The sequence below is a fragment of the Mauremys reevesii genome, linkage group 8 (genome assembly GCF_016161935.1).
Source record: "Mauremys reevesii isolate NIE-2019 linkage group 8, ASM1616193v1, whole genome shotgun sequence".
In the NCBI taxonomy this organism is placed as follows: Eukaryota; Metazoa; Chordata; order Testudines; family Geoemydidae; genus Mauremys; species Mauremys reevesii.
In genome coordinates, this window is record NC_052630.1 from 4,890,729 (window position 1) to 4,904,818 (window position 14,090).

Genomic DNA, 14,090 nt, shown 5'->3' on the forward strand with positions numbered 1-14,090 from the left:
GGGCATAATGCCTCCTACAGGATATCCCACAGGTCCCAGGCCCTACTGCCTGAGCTCGTGTCAAGCTCCCACCCTCTTTCTGAACCTCAGCTTTCTTCTCTCTCCCCTAGGCCACCAAAGATGGACCAGCTTGGTGTTGGTGGCTTATTTCCATCTTGCCCCTGGACCCATCTGAGCAGCTCCGGCTCTTTGCCACCACCTCGCTGCAGGCCCGCCTGACTCAGCTGAAGCACATCCTGACCGGCATCCTGCAGCGCCGCGATTATGGCCACCAACTTGCAGACCTCTGCCCGAGAGGCAGGATCTAAAATCCGGGGCGTTGCCGGTGCCTTGGCCAACTCGACAAGCACTTTGGGAGGGCTGGCCAGGGGTGGGATGGAGATGTAGCCTGTTTTATTTCTGTGTTTGGCCTCCATGTTTTTATTGTCTTTTCTTCATCACACTGACCTCAGCAGCCGGCCACGCGCGAGCCTCTCCAGCAAACAGAGCTGGAAAGGGCATGCAGTGGCAGCTAGAGTCCTTGATCCTAGAGTCCAGTGATACCACGCCGTCCATGCAGTCGTGATAAGCTGCTTAGTGGATTTAGGAGCATCTCACTAGGTCTGAGGAAGGCGACAGGTCTGAAGGTGGGGCCAAGCTAAGGACACTGACTTGCCTCTATGAGCCAAAGCCCCATGCCAAGCTATTTTGGTATCGAGAAACCTCTCTCGAGGGCAACCAGAAATGAATGCCAGGTGTCGCGTTGTTTTGGGCTCTTCCACATTCGGGGTCACTCGCGTTTGCTAGCTTGTCCCAGTCTCTGCACGCTAGGTGAGGAAAAGGGGCTTTAAATCATTGGAAGCGTTGTAACAGGAGGGGGGAGGTTTCAGTAGCTTCCCGTGAGTTAGAGTTGGTGCCTTTAATCATGAGTTTGATCTGATAGTCCATAAAAAAGAGAATTAAGTTAAATTAATTAAATTAAATTAAATAATCTGATCTTCCCAGGTCAGCTTCTAACAGCTGCTTATCGCCAAAAATCCAAAAAGAGACGTTGCTCTTTTAATATACCCAGTTCAGTACGTTCCATCTTTCAGGTTTGCTTCCTTCTGTGCTTTTGTTTGGGTGTCTGAATTTGCAGAAAGCTTCTGCCCCTTATTCAGCATGGCAATGCTAAGAGATGTTGCTGCGTTGCTCTCCCAAGGGTCAGCCACCCGTTTCTCATGGACTCAGAGACTTTAAGGTCAGATGGGACCATCGTGATCATCTAGTCTGACACATTGCAGGCCATAGACCCTCAATTGCCCACTCCTGTCATAGACCCATAACCTCTGAGTTACTGACATCCTCAAATCATGGTTTAAAGGCTTCAAGTTATAGAGAACCCACCACTTACATTAGGTTAAACCTGCAAGTGACCCATGCCCCATGCTAAAGAGGAAGGCGAAAACCCTCCCAGGGTCTCTGCCAATCTGACTCAGGGGAACATTCTTTTCTGACCCCAACTATGGTGATCAGTTAGACCCTGGGCATGTGGGTGAGACCCATCAGGCAGACACCTGGGAAATAATTCTCTGTAGTGACTCAGAGACCTCCTCATGTAGTTTCTATCTGCTGCAAGAGGAATGCCATGGAACGAGGAAGGCAGGGAGAGTTTGCTCAGATGAGAGAGGTGCCAAAGAGGCCACGGTTGGATCTGGATTGGGTTTAAGCTGGGGTTCTGCTTCAGGGCCAGCTCATTAAGCTTTGGGTTTGAAGGCACCAAAATCTCAGGCAATTTGGCCCACAAATAATTTTATGAGATTTCCGACATGAGTGGTGGAAATCTTGTGAGATGAGCTTTTTTTGTGATATTTCTGCCATCTTGGGCTGAAACCTTTTGTCCTGAGATTTTGACAGCAGTTTGAACTGAGATCAGAAGATGAGGTTCTTCCAGTGTCGGATGCAACCTTCAAATGAAACCGAGAGAGACGGGTTTGGTTCTGGGGCTTCCAATGTAAATGTCCATAAATTCAGAGTGGTTCGGATGAGCTGATCTGGGATGATTCTGGCTAGTGACGGGCCTGTGATGCTAAGGTTGATCTGGATCTAAACTATTCGGTAGCAGGCGAGCAAGAGTCTGAGTGCCTGTGACTAATTTCCTCTTGTCACTTAATACAATGGAATGAGATGAAAGGTGGAGGAAATAAGCTAGGACTTTGTGGCTGCTTTTCTGCAGATTATCTAGACTGGGTAGTTTTCTCTCCCAACAACATTGTTTCTGTGGGTTGGGTTTAATTTTATTTAGTTCTTTATTTAAAAAATAATCAGTCGCTGGGTTACAGATTTGCTAGGATCTTATCCCTGCCTGTCCCCTCTGCCCCAGCTACCATCAGGAGGCTCCATGTGCTATCGTGAGAGGCCAGTGTAGGCCACGCTGCCTGGCCTGTTGCCCCATGATCTCTGGCGCAAGGTGGGGCTGTGGTGTTCTGCGCTGGAGGAGCTCTTCCTCTGTTTTCTTTTTGTCTCTTTTTGGGCCTCATCCTCAGCTACTCCCGTTTACACCAGCAGAGTATCTGGCGTATGAGCTCGGATCTAGAATGGTTCAGGTGATCATCTCTCACCGTGTTCGGTATTATTTGTACCATGTAGGAAAGGACTGAGAATCTCCAGCCCCTCTGCCAGCTCCACCCCGAGCTCCTCAGTTAGTTCAGGCATCTCTGCTCACCCTCAGCACCCTTCTTCCCCCACCACTCCAGCGTTGGAGGTTTGATTCCCTAGTTCCCAACAAAGTGCCTTGCTTGGGGATGAGAATCCAGACTAGCGGAGGCCTGCAGTTCCTGAGAAGCTAAAGACAGAAAGAGGTGGCTGGTAAGGATGGGTCAAAGCTGGATTTTTGTCTTCACTTCTGGACTTGGCTTTTCCCTCTCATGCTTTGCACCTGTTACTACAGCACTGGGCCCACGGTGATCCCCGAAGGCGACCGTAGTGGCGCAACAACTGGGACTGGGGCTCTGGCTGCCTGGCCTGTGGGGGAACCCCCAGAGTTTTGGGTAGGATGAGGGAAGGGGTGACCATGGGGGGGCGGCAGTGTATTATTGCAGGGATTGGCTGCTCCTGATCCTGCTGGGAGTGGAAATAATGAAGGAGGTTTGAAAGCCAATGGCAAACGCACAGATTTCTCTCCACTGACCTTCGGGAAGTGCCTTTATTTTATTTGTGGCGGGCGTGATCGGTTCGCCAAGCTGATCAGAAGTCTCTTAAGCACTGGGGTTTCCATTTGCCACCCCGGCCCCTTCCTGTGGCCTCAAGCTGCAGATTCGACTGGCCAATGTGTTCACCCTACACCTTGTTCATCCCCCAGGATCCCGCCCCCTGCGTTGCTGTCATGCCTGTTCTGGCAGCACAGGTAAGACGTGGTGAGGGCAGTGTCTGTAAGTTGCTGCTAAGAATTTGCCCTTTAGCAGTAGTGATCTAGCTTAGGAATTGGAAAGCCCCATGGAGGGAGACCACCGGAGCCACTTCTCCTTCCACGTCTGTGTCTGGTAGAGACTCGTTGGAATCGCTCCAGTTCGCTTGGATTCCATTTGGATTTTTATGAGCAGGATTTTTTCTCTTTGAACAAAACTTTCTGTATTGTCAAAGAAATAAAGGAGGGTTTTTTGTGTTGTGTCTGTTTGAACACTGGGTTGGTTTGATTCCTTCCCATGAGTCCCTCTCAACCAAAGCTTGAGCAGAAACCCTCAGGCGGCAGCTGGGCCCTTGACAGACGCATGGAGCAGTAATGCCCCTGCCCTGACATTCACAGTCTGGGCTAGACACAGCACAGGCAGAAGAGAGGAGCGGGGTGGGAGGCTCAGTGAGGAAGAACAGGCGGGAGGATAGGAAGGGAGGTTGGCTCAAAGAAGGAGGAAGTGTTAAGAGTGGTACACAGGGAGAGCTATAAATGCTCTGGAGCTGATTGTGTCCTGGGCTCAGTTCAGCTGCAGCTCCTCTGAGGGAGGTGGCTGCTGGGAAACGGGGGGCAGCCCCGTGCCCACAGCATCCCCATTGCTTCCCAAGCCAGAGCTGCACTTGCAAACAGCGGCCCCAGCTCTTGTGCCCCCAGTGCAGGAGGGAGGGTGTGCAAGGAGCTTCCCTGCACCTTAGGCGCCCTGCAAAAGGGCCAGAGACAATGGTAGTCCATGCATGCTGGGGCATATGTTGCCCCAAAGAGGGCAGAGAGGAGTGGGAGGGAGACAGCGTCGTCCAGATCCACCAGCTCTCAGAACTTGGCAGTCCTGCCTGCATGCACCCTCTGTGCACCTTCCTGTGGCGGGAGTGAGCTCCTACCCCGGGCTTAGATGCCACAGCGCCCCCTATGGGACCAAGGGTCACCCCCTAGCCCAGTGTGATCACTGATCATGTGCTAAGAAGTGGCTTGATAAAGAGCCACCCCCAACCTCCCCCTTAGTAAAGCTCCAGGAGAAATGCCATCTGCAGGGAATGCCACCCTGGCCGTTATGGCATGTGGTGGCCTGGTGCCCACCCGTTCCCCAAGGGCGATGTTCTTGGAATCCTCCACCCACAAAATCCAACCATGAAAAGGAGAAAGAAAACCTATTCCTGGCTTGCCTGGTGCAGAGAGCAGCGCCAGCCCGGGACTCGCCTCCCGCTCAGCAACTGGGGAGAGCGGGAAACTTGTGTGGGCTTTTCAGTTAAAGGCTTCAAAAGAAACTCCACAAAGGGTGGAAGAATCCACTGTGCAGCAGCAAGTTTCTAAGGAAATGTCCCCTGGGACAGGAACTCCTGCCCCAAGCGTGGCCTGTATCAGGCTCATCGCTGCAGGAGGCTCTGCAATCTTCATCAAAGGGCTTGAGGGCTGCAGAATCCCTTTGGGGTCGGGCACGAGGAGCAAAGGCAGCTCACTCAGGCCTCAACGCAGCAAGGCCTAGCCTGAGTAACCCCCACATTGACCTCGACCCTCAGTGCATTGCTGAGTTAGGGTCTTTGGCATTAGTTAAATAATGACATACTTTGAGCCTTTCATGCCTGCAGCCAGGTGGTAACGGTCCTGGAGTGGGGCAGTTCCCAGGAGCTGGCCTCTCACTAAATGCTCTGGGCGGGCCCCGGACTTTCCAGTGAGAGAAGAGGAAGAGCAAGGCGGATGCTTTGGGAGCAGAACGCCGGGTGAGCTACACTTGGGAGCGTTTCCTGCGCTGCGGAGGAAGGAGGGGAGGCTGGTTACAGGGTGTTTGCAAGGAATTGCCGTGGAAAGGGGCAGCCGTGGTACAAGGCAAAGGCAAGCGGTGGGGAAGTTCTCTTCCCTGCCCAAGGACGCTGTGCCTTGGGTATGCCACCCGCGGTGGCAATCTAAGCACAATCCGCCCTGAGGGAACCCAAGTGGCTCAACCACTCTGCGTGCACAGCCACCTCTTCTCCCTCAGCCTAGGGAGGGAGGAGGGAGGCTCAGCGATGGAGGATTAACAATAACATTAAAGCCTTTGCAAGCTCACGTCTGTGTGCGGCAGCGCGTCTGTCCCTCTGCCCCCTATTGGGTGGCACGCCTGACTTGCTCACGCCCTGCGGCTCTGTCACCCTCTAAGGGCTGCAGCCTACAAAGAGGATCTATGGCCTGGTGTGCGATGATGGGGATTTTCCTTTAGCACACGTGGGTGGGGGCTCCATCTTTTGGAGCAGGGCCTGGGTTCAAGTCTCACTCTTGCATTGGGGGGAGGTAGATAGGGGGTGCCTGTAGTTTCGTCTGCCACTTCCCCAGCTGCAGCCGGTCCTTGTTGGCACGAGGGGCTGTATATTCCACTACGTTCTGCCTGGTTTCCCCTCAAAACCAGCGCTGAAAACGTGAGTGTCACCAAACCTGATGCAAGTTTCAGAGTTCCTGTTTCCCGACAGTGCTGCCCTGTTTCCACTAGGTGGCACGAGGGGGCTGAAGACAGGCCAAAGGGAAGGGTGGTTCACTCAGCCACTCTAGTGTATGGCGGCTCCTTTCATTCTGGGGTGACCAGACAGCAAGGGTGAAAAATCGGGCTGGGGGGTAAGAGCCACCTAGATAAGACAAAGCCCCAAATATTGGGACTGCCCCTATAAAATCGGGACATCTGGTCACCCTATTTTCTGCATCCTGTCCCACTAAAACATCGGTGCCCCCCGACCTCCAAATCAATGGTGCAGTCACAGTAAGGATGAAGGAGTCCCCTGGATGTCTATGCATGTACGCATCACTGTAGATACCGTTCAATAAATATGGGTGTATAGATATGCATGTTTATCTATTTACACAACAGACGCACACACATCAGCTCTTTACATGTCATTAATGGTCCATGCTGGCTCAATTCCTTATGTGATCTGAAAATGAAGCTCCCTGTTCCTGCCTGGGGAGTAGGCCTGGCCAATTGTTTTTGTCAGCAGACGGAGCCGGCATGGTTGGGAAGGCAAGGGAGGGCAGTAGCAACCCACAACCATCACCACGCTCTATTCTGACTTGAAGGCTCTCGGGATGTTTTGCAATCCCTGCATCGATCAGCCCATCTGGTGCATGGGGCTCAGCTGTGATGGGGTCAGGGCGGGTACACATGCCTAGGCAGAGACTGCAGCTGAGTAGGAGCACAGCAGGGAGGAAAGGGGCAACTCACAGGCCAACCCCCCCCAGGCTGCCCATGCTTCACTAAAGACAGCAGTGGCTATGCTCACGCCCTGAACCAGGAGCCGTGGATGGGCGTGGCGCACACACCGCCGCACCAAGGAGTTGGAGGTGTGGTCATTGAGGAGCTGGGCGCAGCCCCGCGAGCCACCCCATTTTGATGTGCTCCCCACGCCCAGCTGCAGGCGTTTAGTGAAAGGCCTACAGGGGCCATGGGCAGCACCAAGCACTTTGCCCCGCAGCTCTGTGCCAGCCAGTGTGTGTGTACCAGGCTCTTTTCAGGAAAGAGAAGCTCCCTGCCCCAAAGAGCTGACAGTGCCGATCTGGGCACCCGTCACAGCAGTGACTCAGCTCAGCCATGTTCTTATTTTTAACGTGTTGGGGACCCCCGTGCCAGGCTCTGTATAAACACAGAACACAGAGATGGTCCCTGACCCGAAGAGTTTACGGTCCAAGTAAGATTAATTAGTGTGGTGAGGACTGGCACTCTGGGCGTCTTCTCCTGCCTTACGTCTAACTTCTCCAGCATTTTTCCTTTCTCTTTGCTTCCTTCTATGACTTTTCCTCGTGGTGATTTGAGGCTCCTCTTTAACCAGCAAAACAATTAGTCCTAATAATCCCTAGTTAGCACTTTTCTTCAGTAGATCTCAAATAGCTTCACAAAGGAGGTCAGTGTCAGTCTGCCCATTTCGGGGATGGGGAAACTGAGGCACAGAAGTGCCCTACATTGCCCAGCAGGCCAGTGGCAGCTCTGAGATCAGAACCCAGATCTCCTGAGTCCTTTCGCCTGCCTCCGGCACCGCACCCAATTCCTCTCCTCCTCTAATCTTGGTGGGAGATGTTCCTTCTGCAGCCTGCGTGTTACATCTGAAACAAGTCCCCCCACTGCATCACCTTAATGACAAACTGCATGTGAATTGCAACACCCTGGCATGCAAAACTCTGGAACACTCCTACCAGGTGGCAATTTGAAGGTACAAGACTATTGCGATGAGCTGCCGGACTGGTAGAGGTCTCTTGTTCACTCCAGAATAATGAAGAGATTAGAAAACCCCCCAACTGGATTTCTCCATCTCACCGAAACTGGAACTTTTATCTTTCTTCCATCAGCTGCTTTCACGAAGAAACCTCAATAGCAGCTTCCCCAGTCTAAGAGGCTGGGTGAGACATTAGCTAAGCAGGTGAGTAATTAATACAGCAGGTGTCAGGCTGGGTCTTGTGTTTCATTAGTGTTTGGCATGACTCCTAACTAATTAGACTGGCCAGTTCTTGAGATAGACGAAAATAAACAGACGATTGTTCAGGTTAAGATCTGCTGCTTGTAAAGACAAGCTTTTGCCTAAAGTGAACCAGATTGCATTTTAAAGGTTAAGAGAGGCAACCAGAAGGGAAACCCAAACCCAAACCACCACCTAGTTTCCTATGTATTATAGGGGAAAAAAATGAGTATAACTCAAGACTGAGCGTACTGCTGTTGTCCCTCTGCGGTGAGATGTAGCTTGGCCTCCATGCTCTGAAATACCTCACGTAAGCAAGTGGAGGAGGATTGAGGAAATAACATTAACTGGATGTGTCTTCACTCCAAGCAGGCCCACCCCTGGAATAGACTCAGACCCAAGCAACCACCAGCCACGGAAAGGCCATGTAAACTCCTGCTGGAGCTGCTTGAACAGAAGCTGCCTGCGCCCTCGTGGGAAATGGCCCCCATTGTTTCCCCCACTGAACTGAAGGGGCTTGCTCTCCTCTGGGGCTGGAGTCCTGTAGTGAGATGTCCCTCGTCCGCCGTCTATTGGGTTTTACTCAGGCTCGCTTTAGCTCTGCCGCTGCCTTAACATTTCAGGAGGGAAACCCCAAGAAGCAAACACACAGCTCAGCGAAGGCACCTGGAGAAGAGCAGCAGCTGCCACGAGGCGGCTTGTGGATTGCATGAAGCTCTGTGGCATGGCGGTTTGAAATCTGGGCCCTGGAGACGTATGTAGCGGGAGCTCCAAAGTCAGCAGTGTCTGGCTACATCCCAGAGCTCACACACATCCGTCTAGCGAGTGCGGCTGAAATGTGCTGGGGGCCCTTCGCTGTTCAGACCCTGACCGGACGTGAGCAGGCCTCACTCAATGGAACCGTTGCCTGAGTGCTCCTGGCCCTGGGTCTGGCTGTGTGAGTGGTTGCAGCCTCGGGTCCTTGCTTAGCATCATGAGGGATTCCAGCTGGCCAGCTCCTTAGGACACTTCCAGCAATGCCATCTCCTGGGAGTGATGCCAGGACGGTCCAGGGCTGATGCAGCGAGGTGGGATCCCTGGACACCCACAGCACCCTGAGGTCACAGGTCAGCAGCTAACATTTGCTCTGTGACGTCCTGGCAATACGGCCACACAATGTTGTAACACCGTGGCTTTGTCCTTGAGGGCAAGACTCCCCACCCCTCCTTCCCAGGGCTACTGTCTGCCAGTGCCAGAAAGAAAAAACAGCTCCCTTTTGTCTGGGGTATTAAAATCCTCACCAGCCACTGACAAATGAAACCTCCCTCTTCTGAAAATGACATTCTTCTGAGCCTGCTTCTAGTGTCCTTAGCAGCGCAGAGTCCCTTCTCCAGGAGCCGGGCTGGGCATCCTACACATTACAGCAGGCCCCAGCTTGTCCTTAGGCAGCTGCCGTGGCAGGTGATTCACAAATGGCCACCTTGGCCAAGCCAGCAGGGGCCGGACTAAGTTCCTTTAAGCCACAAGCCAGCCCCTGTGCATCACACCCTGTTGATTTCTGTGGGAGTTAGGCGCTTTCCTGTCTGTTTATTTAGCTGTCTAAATACCTTTTGAAATCTGGCTTCACCTGACTTCCCCTAGGTCTCAGTCAGCCTGTGCCAGTGCCAAGATGTGAACCGACATCTCCTGATTCTCAGTGTCTTCACCATAAGATCATTCTTGGTCTCTAGCTTCTTTCTATCTATCGGCTTTCCGGCTTCTCCAGCGTGGAGGTATCAAAGCACTGCAGTGGGCGCTCCCCACCAGGTGCCTATGTCACAGAACCAAACGGGAAGTCTTGTATTGGCAGAAGGGGGCTGAAGAAAGGAGGAGCCTATTTATACCAGGGCCATGAGGATGGTGGGAAGCAAACACTCTCCGAAGGTTACACCACTGAGGTCAGATGGGGCTACCCCGGGGTGGCTGAGAGAGCAGAATTTGACTCATCTCACATAATGTTCTCTGGCACTTGCTGTTTTGTATTTAAAGCATACGTGTGAGACTTGAGGGTGTGAGGGCAATTCTATGCACAGGCCACAGAGTGACGCGTTGCCATTGTTTGCATGGCCTAAGTGCTTCGGTTCGCATGAGGTGTCCGCACGTAACCCTCCTTTCAGGTTCGAGCCACTGCCTCAGTCATCAAAGGCCCACGTCTCTGTGGCAGCTCTCCAATTGTGGCGCTTTCCTTCATGTGAGAAAGGGACGGCAGCTCGCTGGGCGAAAGCCCTGGGCAGGGAGAACATGAAAGACTGAACTCGAGGGCTGCCACTTTGCTCTTCTGCTTCAGCTTCCCACAACTTCTTGGCCAAAGCGCTCCCCTGGTCGCCGAGGTCACCTCACAGACTGGAGAAAGGCTGATTAAAAAACCCCAAAACACAGGCTTGAGAAGTGCCTGTAAGAGGCATTAAAAAAAGCCAGCCTCTCATTCCCTCCCCATATTAGAGTCAGGCAGCCGTTAATAGCATGGCACGCTCGGCTGCTTATCTATAATTACAGAGCAGCCTCCTTTTCCTTCTCCTCCCTGGGCTCACACACCAATGAATTACCTCGGTTGGGCATTTCAGATGGAAAGGGAACAACTAGGGGCTTCTGAGGTGACAGCAAAAACACGGGGAGTTGGAGAGGGCAGGAAGAGGCTCCTGATCAGGTGATTTTTCTCAGGGGGGCGTGTAGAGCTCATCCCATTTCCTCCTGTTTTCTCGTGTCCTGGGCAGGGAAGCGGTTCTATAAGATGCCAGGCTGGGAACCCTCAGACATAAGGTGATAGGCACAGTATCGGCGCCGCGAGAGCACGGAAAGGAACGAACGCCCGGACGACATGCACAAACAAGGAAGGTCTGACTAAGCTCTTTGGTGTGGGCGTATGTACAACACCTAGCACAGGAGGGACCCAGATGACTGGGTCCTTCAGCTGCTATGGCAATAGAAATAATAAATAGCAATAACAACTGATTTGAAGCCTATCAGTCCAGGGGGCTTCCGGCTGTGGTGCTGGAACAGGTTTTATAGTGGGGGGTGCTGAGAGCCATTGAAAAAAAACTGTAAACCTTGTAGGTGATGGAAACCACTTCAAGCCAGGGGGTGCTGCCATACCCCCAGCACCCTCAATGCCAGCACCCCTGGCTGCCAGTGACTGGTCTAATGGAGTAGGATGTATCAGAGAGGAGTTTCTAGTCCTCTCAACTAGTTCACACTCCTCTCTTGCGTCATGGTGCCTTCCAATGACAGAGGCTGCAGCCCAAAGCACCTACACAATAACAAGCCAGCCTCAGGATCAAAGAAATGCCAACGAGCCGAAGCACCAGTAGGCGTCCCTTGGCAGAGTCACATGGCTCATCAGAGGGCGTGAACAAAACGGACGGGAAGGGGCATGCAGCGGGACGGCTTTACAAATCGGTCTCATTGTTCTCGTGATGCTTCAGTGCCTCTGCACCTGGATGTTGCAGTAAGAGGGAACCGTGACTGCTATGGTGGCCATGGAAGAGTCAGCTGGCTGCGGGATTCAGAATGGACCAGTCACTGGGCATCTGAGACAGGGGCCCGACTAGCCCATGGGCCAGGAGGCTATTGACTTACCAGACACACACGTACACACACCCCTCAATGGCTCCTGGATGCTGCAGGGGCTCAGGGACAGTTGAGGCACAGGCTGCTTACATCAGGTTTTGGCTGAGATAAGTGGTGCATAGAGGCAAGACAGACAGCAGAATGACATGACCTTACGGCCCACAATTGGTGTAAATCTACATATCTCCATGCATTTACACCAGCTGAGGGTCTGGCCCCATAACGTGAATGTTCACGGCTCCCTTGGACCAAGCAAAACTGCAGGTCATGTACTGGTGAGGTGGGAATGGCGTGAGTAATTTAGGGCCAGGCTTCTCCTGGCTGCAGGAGGCAGGGAAACAGATTAGAAGTCCATGATATTATGCTAATACCATTGAATAGTAGAGTACTGGGTACATGCAAAACATGCTAGAGAACACCAGAGGGACCCTTGGGAAGGGAACACAAGAGGAAGAGCTCAGAATGCCAAAGAGTTGAGATTTAGGAGCAGCTGCTTAAATGAAGAGTCCATTTAAATCCTACCTAATGCTTCAGTCCAGAGCCAGCACAGAGCAATATCTGACAGTATTGTTATTCTGGGGGTCAGGTGAAACCTTGTTGAAGCGAGTAGGTGTATTAACCACCCTTCATTCACAATAAATGCAAGACATAGTTAAGCTCCTTTAGGAGTGGGAGTCAGAAACTGAGCTACGTAGGCAGAAGGGTTTCACTGGGGACTGAATGCAAATGCAGAGGGCTGTGTATTGTTTTGGAGGAGCTGCATATATGAGGAGAGGCAGCCGAACACACTGGAGAGGCAGACAGAGAAGGCAAGCAGAAAGCCGAGGACAGCCAGAGAAGCACTTGTAGTGAGACCCTGGGAAAAAGCTGAGAGAGAGCGCTTTTGGGGCAGAGTGCTGGCTGGAAAAAGAGGCTTGGAGTATTGACCAAGGAAACGGTTTCCTGTTTGATTCACACGATGTTCAGGGAATCAGAACTTTGTGAACATTCATTGTAGAGAAAGAGGATTTCATCAAAGAAATACCTGTTTCCATCACCAATTTCTTCCCCTAACAGAAACAACCTGCAAGACACTAAACACTACCTAACTGCTTGGGTCAAAAGAGTGTACCAATACAATGAAAGCTTGGACTCAGGTTTCTACTGCTGGGGACTTTACTAATACTGAGCAATGAGGGCTGCTGGTCTGCACTGAAGATTCTCCAAGCACCCAGTTGGGTTTCCTTATTAATTGCAAACAAGGGTTTCGAAGAGCGAGATAGCCAAGCAGCTGCATGACCAGCAGAGAAACCAGCTTGCTTCACAGCAGTAGCTCTCAAGCTGCATCTTGGCTCAGCTCCGATTTCAGACACAGTTATGACAGCTGCAGGCTAGAACATTGCCTGCAATAAAATATCTTCCATTTGTTCGTAGCCTCTTCTAGGCAAGAGGAACACAGCAGTCTGCATGGAGCTGCTTGCCCGCACAGGGAGACCACTAACTCTTTAGCCACTTATCTAATTAGCCTACCTCATCTCCTGCCCTTTTCTTCCTTCAGCGAGCAAGTAGGCCTCTCACCTGCAAATTGTCACATGCTGTGCCACAAGGGGGAGGCTACATGTGAGTGCAATTAAGTGTTAATTAAGGCTAATTTTGCAGGAAAGAGGAGCCCAAAGCAGTTAGTGACTTGCCCCAGGAAATCAACTGGAGTAGAATCCAGGACGGCCGATTGCTAGGACTCTGCTCTAACCATTGTCTAACACTGCTTCTTCCTGAGTCCCTAACCCGCAGCTCACATACCATTAGGCACCCATCAGCTGTTCATTCCTTCTCCCCCAGAGCTCCCTTGCTGCTGATTTCACTAGACTGTTCAGCTGAAGCAAAATATTTACAAGATGATTAAATGGCGAGAAAATGGGAAACTCGTTAAAAGTGGGCGACTTATATAAATATAATATTATTAAAATCAAATGTGACTTTTAGCAAGGACAGCTCTCTAAGCTGCTCTCTGTTTACCTTAATTGTTTCCTCCCATTAATTATCATTTGAGAGGGAGACTTGTACAAATTGAGATCCACAGAAGCCAGCGCACAAAAGCCTAAATAAATTTGATTAATTTCTTTCAATTACGCCGGCATGTTTGGGGTAGTTAATTATGTTTCCTAGATTTACCTCCTCCCTTTGCGGGAGTGCTGGGAATGTGAACATGCCGGAATCAGTGACAATTAGACGGCAAAAGAGCTCTATGAACAATCATCATTTTGGGTTCCTTTCTGCAGGAATAACACACCGTTGCGGGGCAATGGAGAAGTGCTGCCTTCCAACGCTGGGCAATGAAAACTAAGGCAAGGCAGCTGAGGAGCTGGTGAAAGCTCCTTCATTGCCCATTGCTTCCCCTTCTGCAACACTGACAAGGGGAAAAGAAGCTGCGTTTTTACGCCTTCTCCCCACCCTGCCTATGAAAAACGGGGTACCCCAAAGTTAGTGGGGGGTGGAAGTACAGCTACGAAAAAGGGGTTAAAACCCTCATGAATATGTCTGAACCCCAGTGGGCATCAGCGTAACGCCTTATAAAAAGGTCTAACCTGGCCTGTAGGCCATGGGAGACTCCGGACTGTCAAGCACTCGTGAGGATGATGACGATGAAGACGATAAGGAAGACAATAACTGACACCCTGGGGTTCCCCCGCAGGAGATGGGAGCCGTGCCAC

The 14,090-nt window shown here is 51.7% G+C and overlaps 1 protein-coding gene across 1 annotated transcript in view; it reads left to right on the plus strand.

Annotated features, from left to right (window-relative positions):
• Positions 1 to 3,637, plus strand: part of LOC120370491 (LON peptidase N-terminal domain and RING finger protein 1-like) — a 28,445-nt gene extending 24,808 nt beyond the window's left edge. The window contains exon 12 of the mRNA XM_039485293.1: positions 111 to 3,637. Coding sequence (XP_039341227.1) covers positions 111 to 308 — 198 coding nt within the window. The 3' untranslated portion in view covers positions 309 to 3,637. The remainder of the gene's footprint in view (positions 1 to 110) is intronic.
• Positions 3,638 to 14,090: the final 10,453 nt, after the last annotated feature.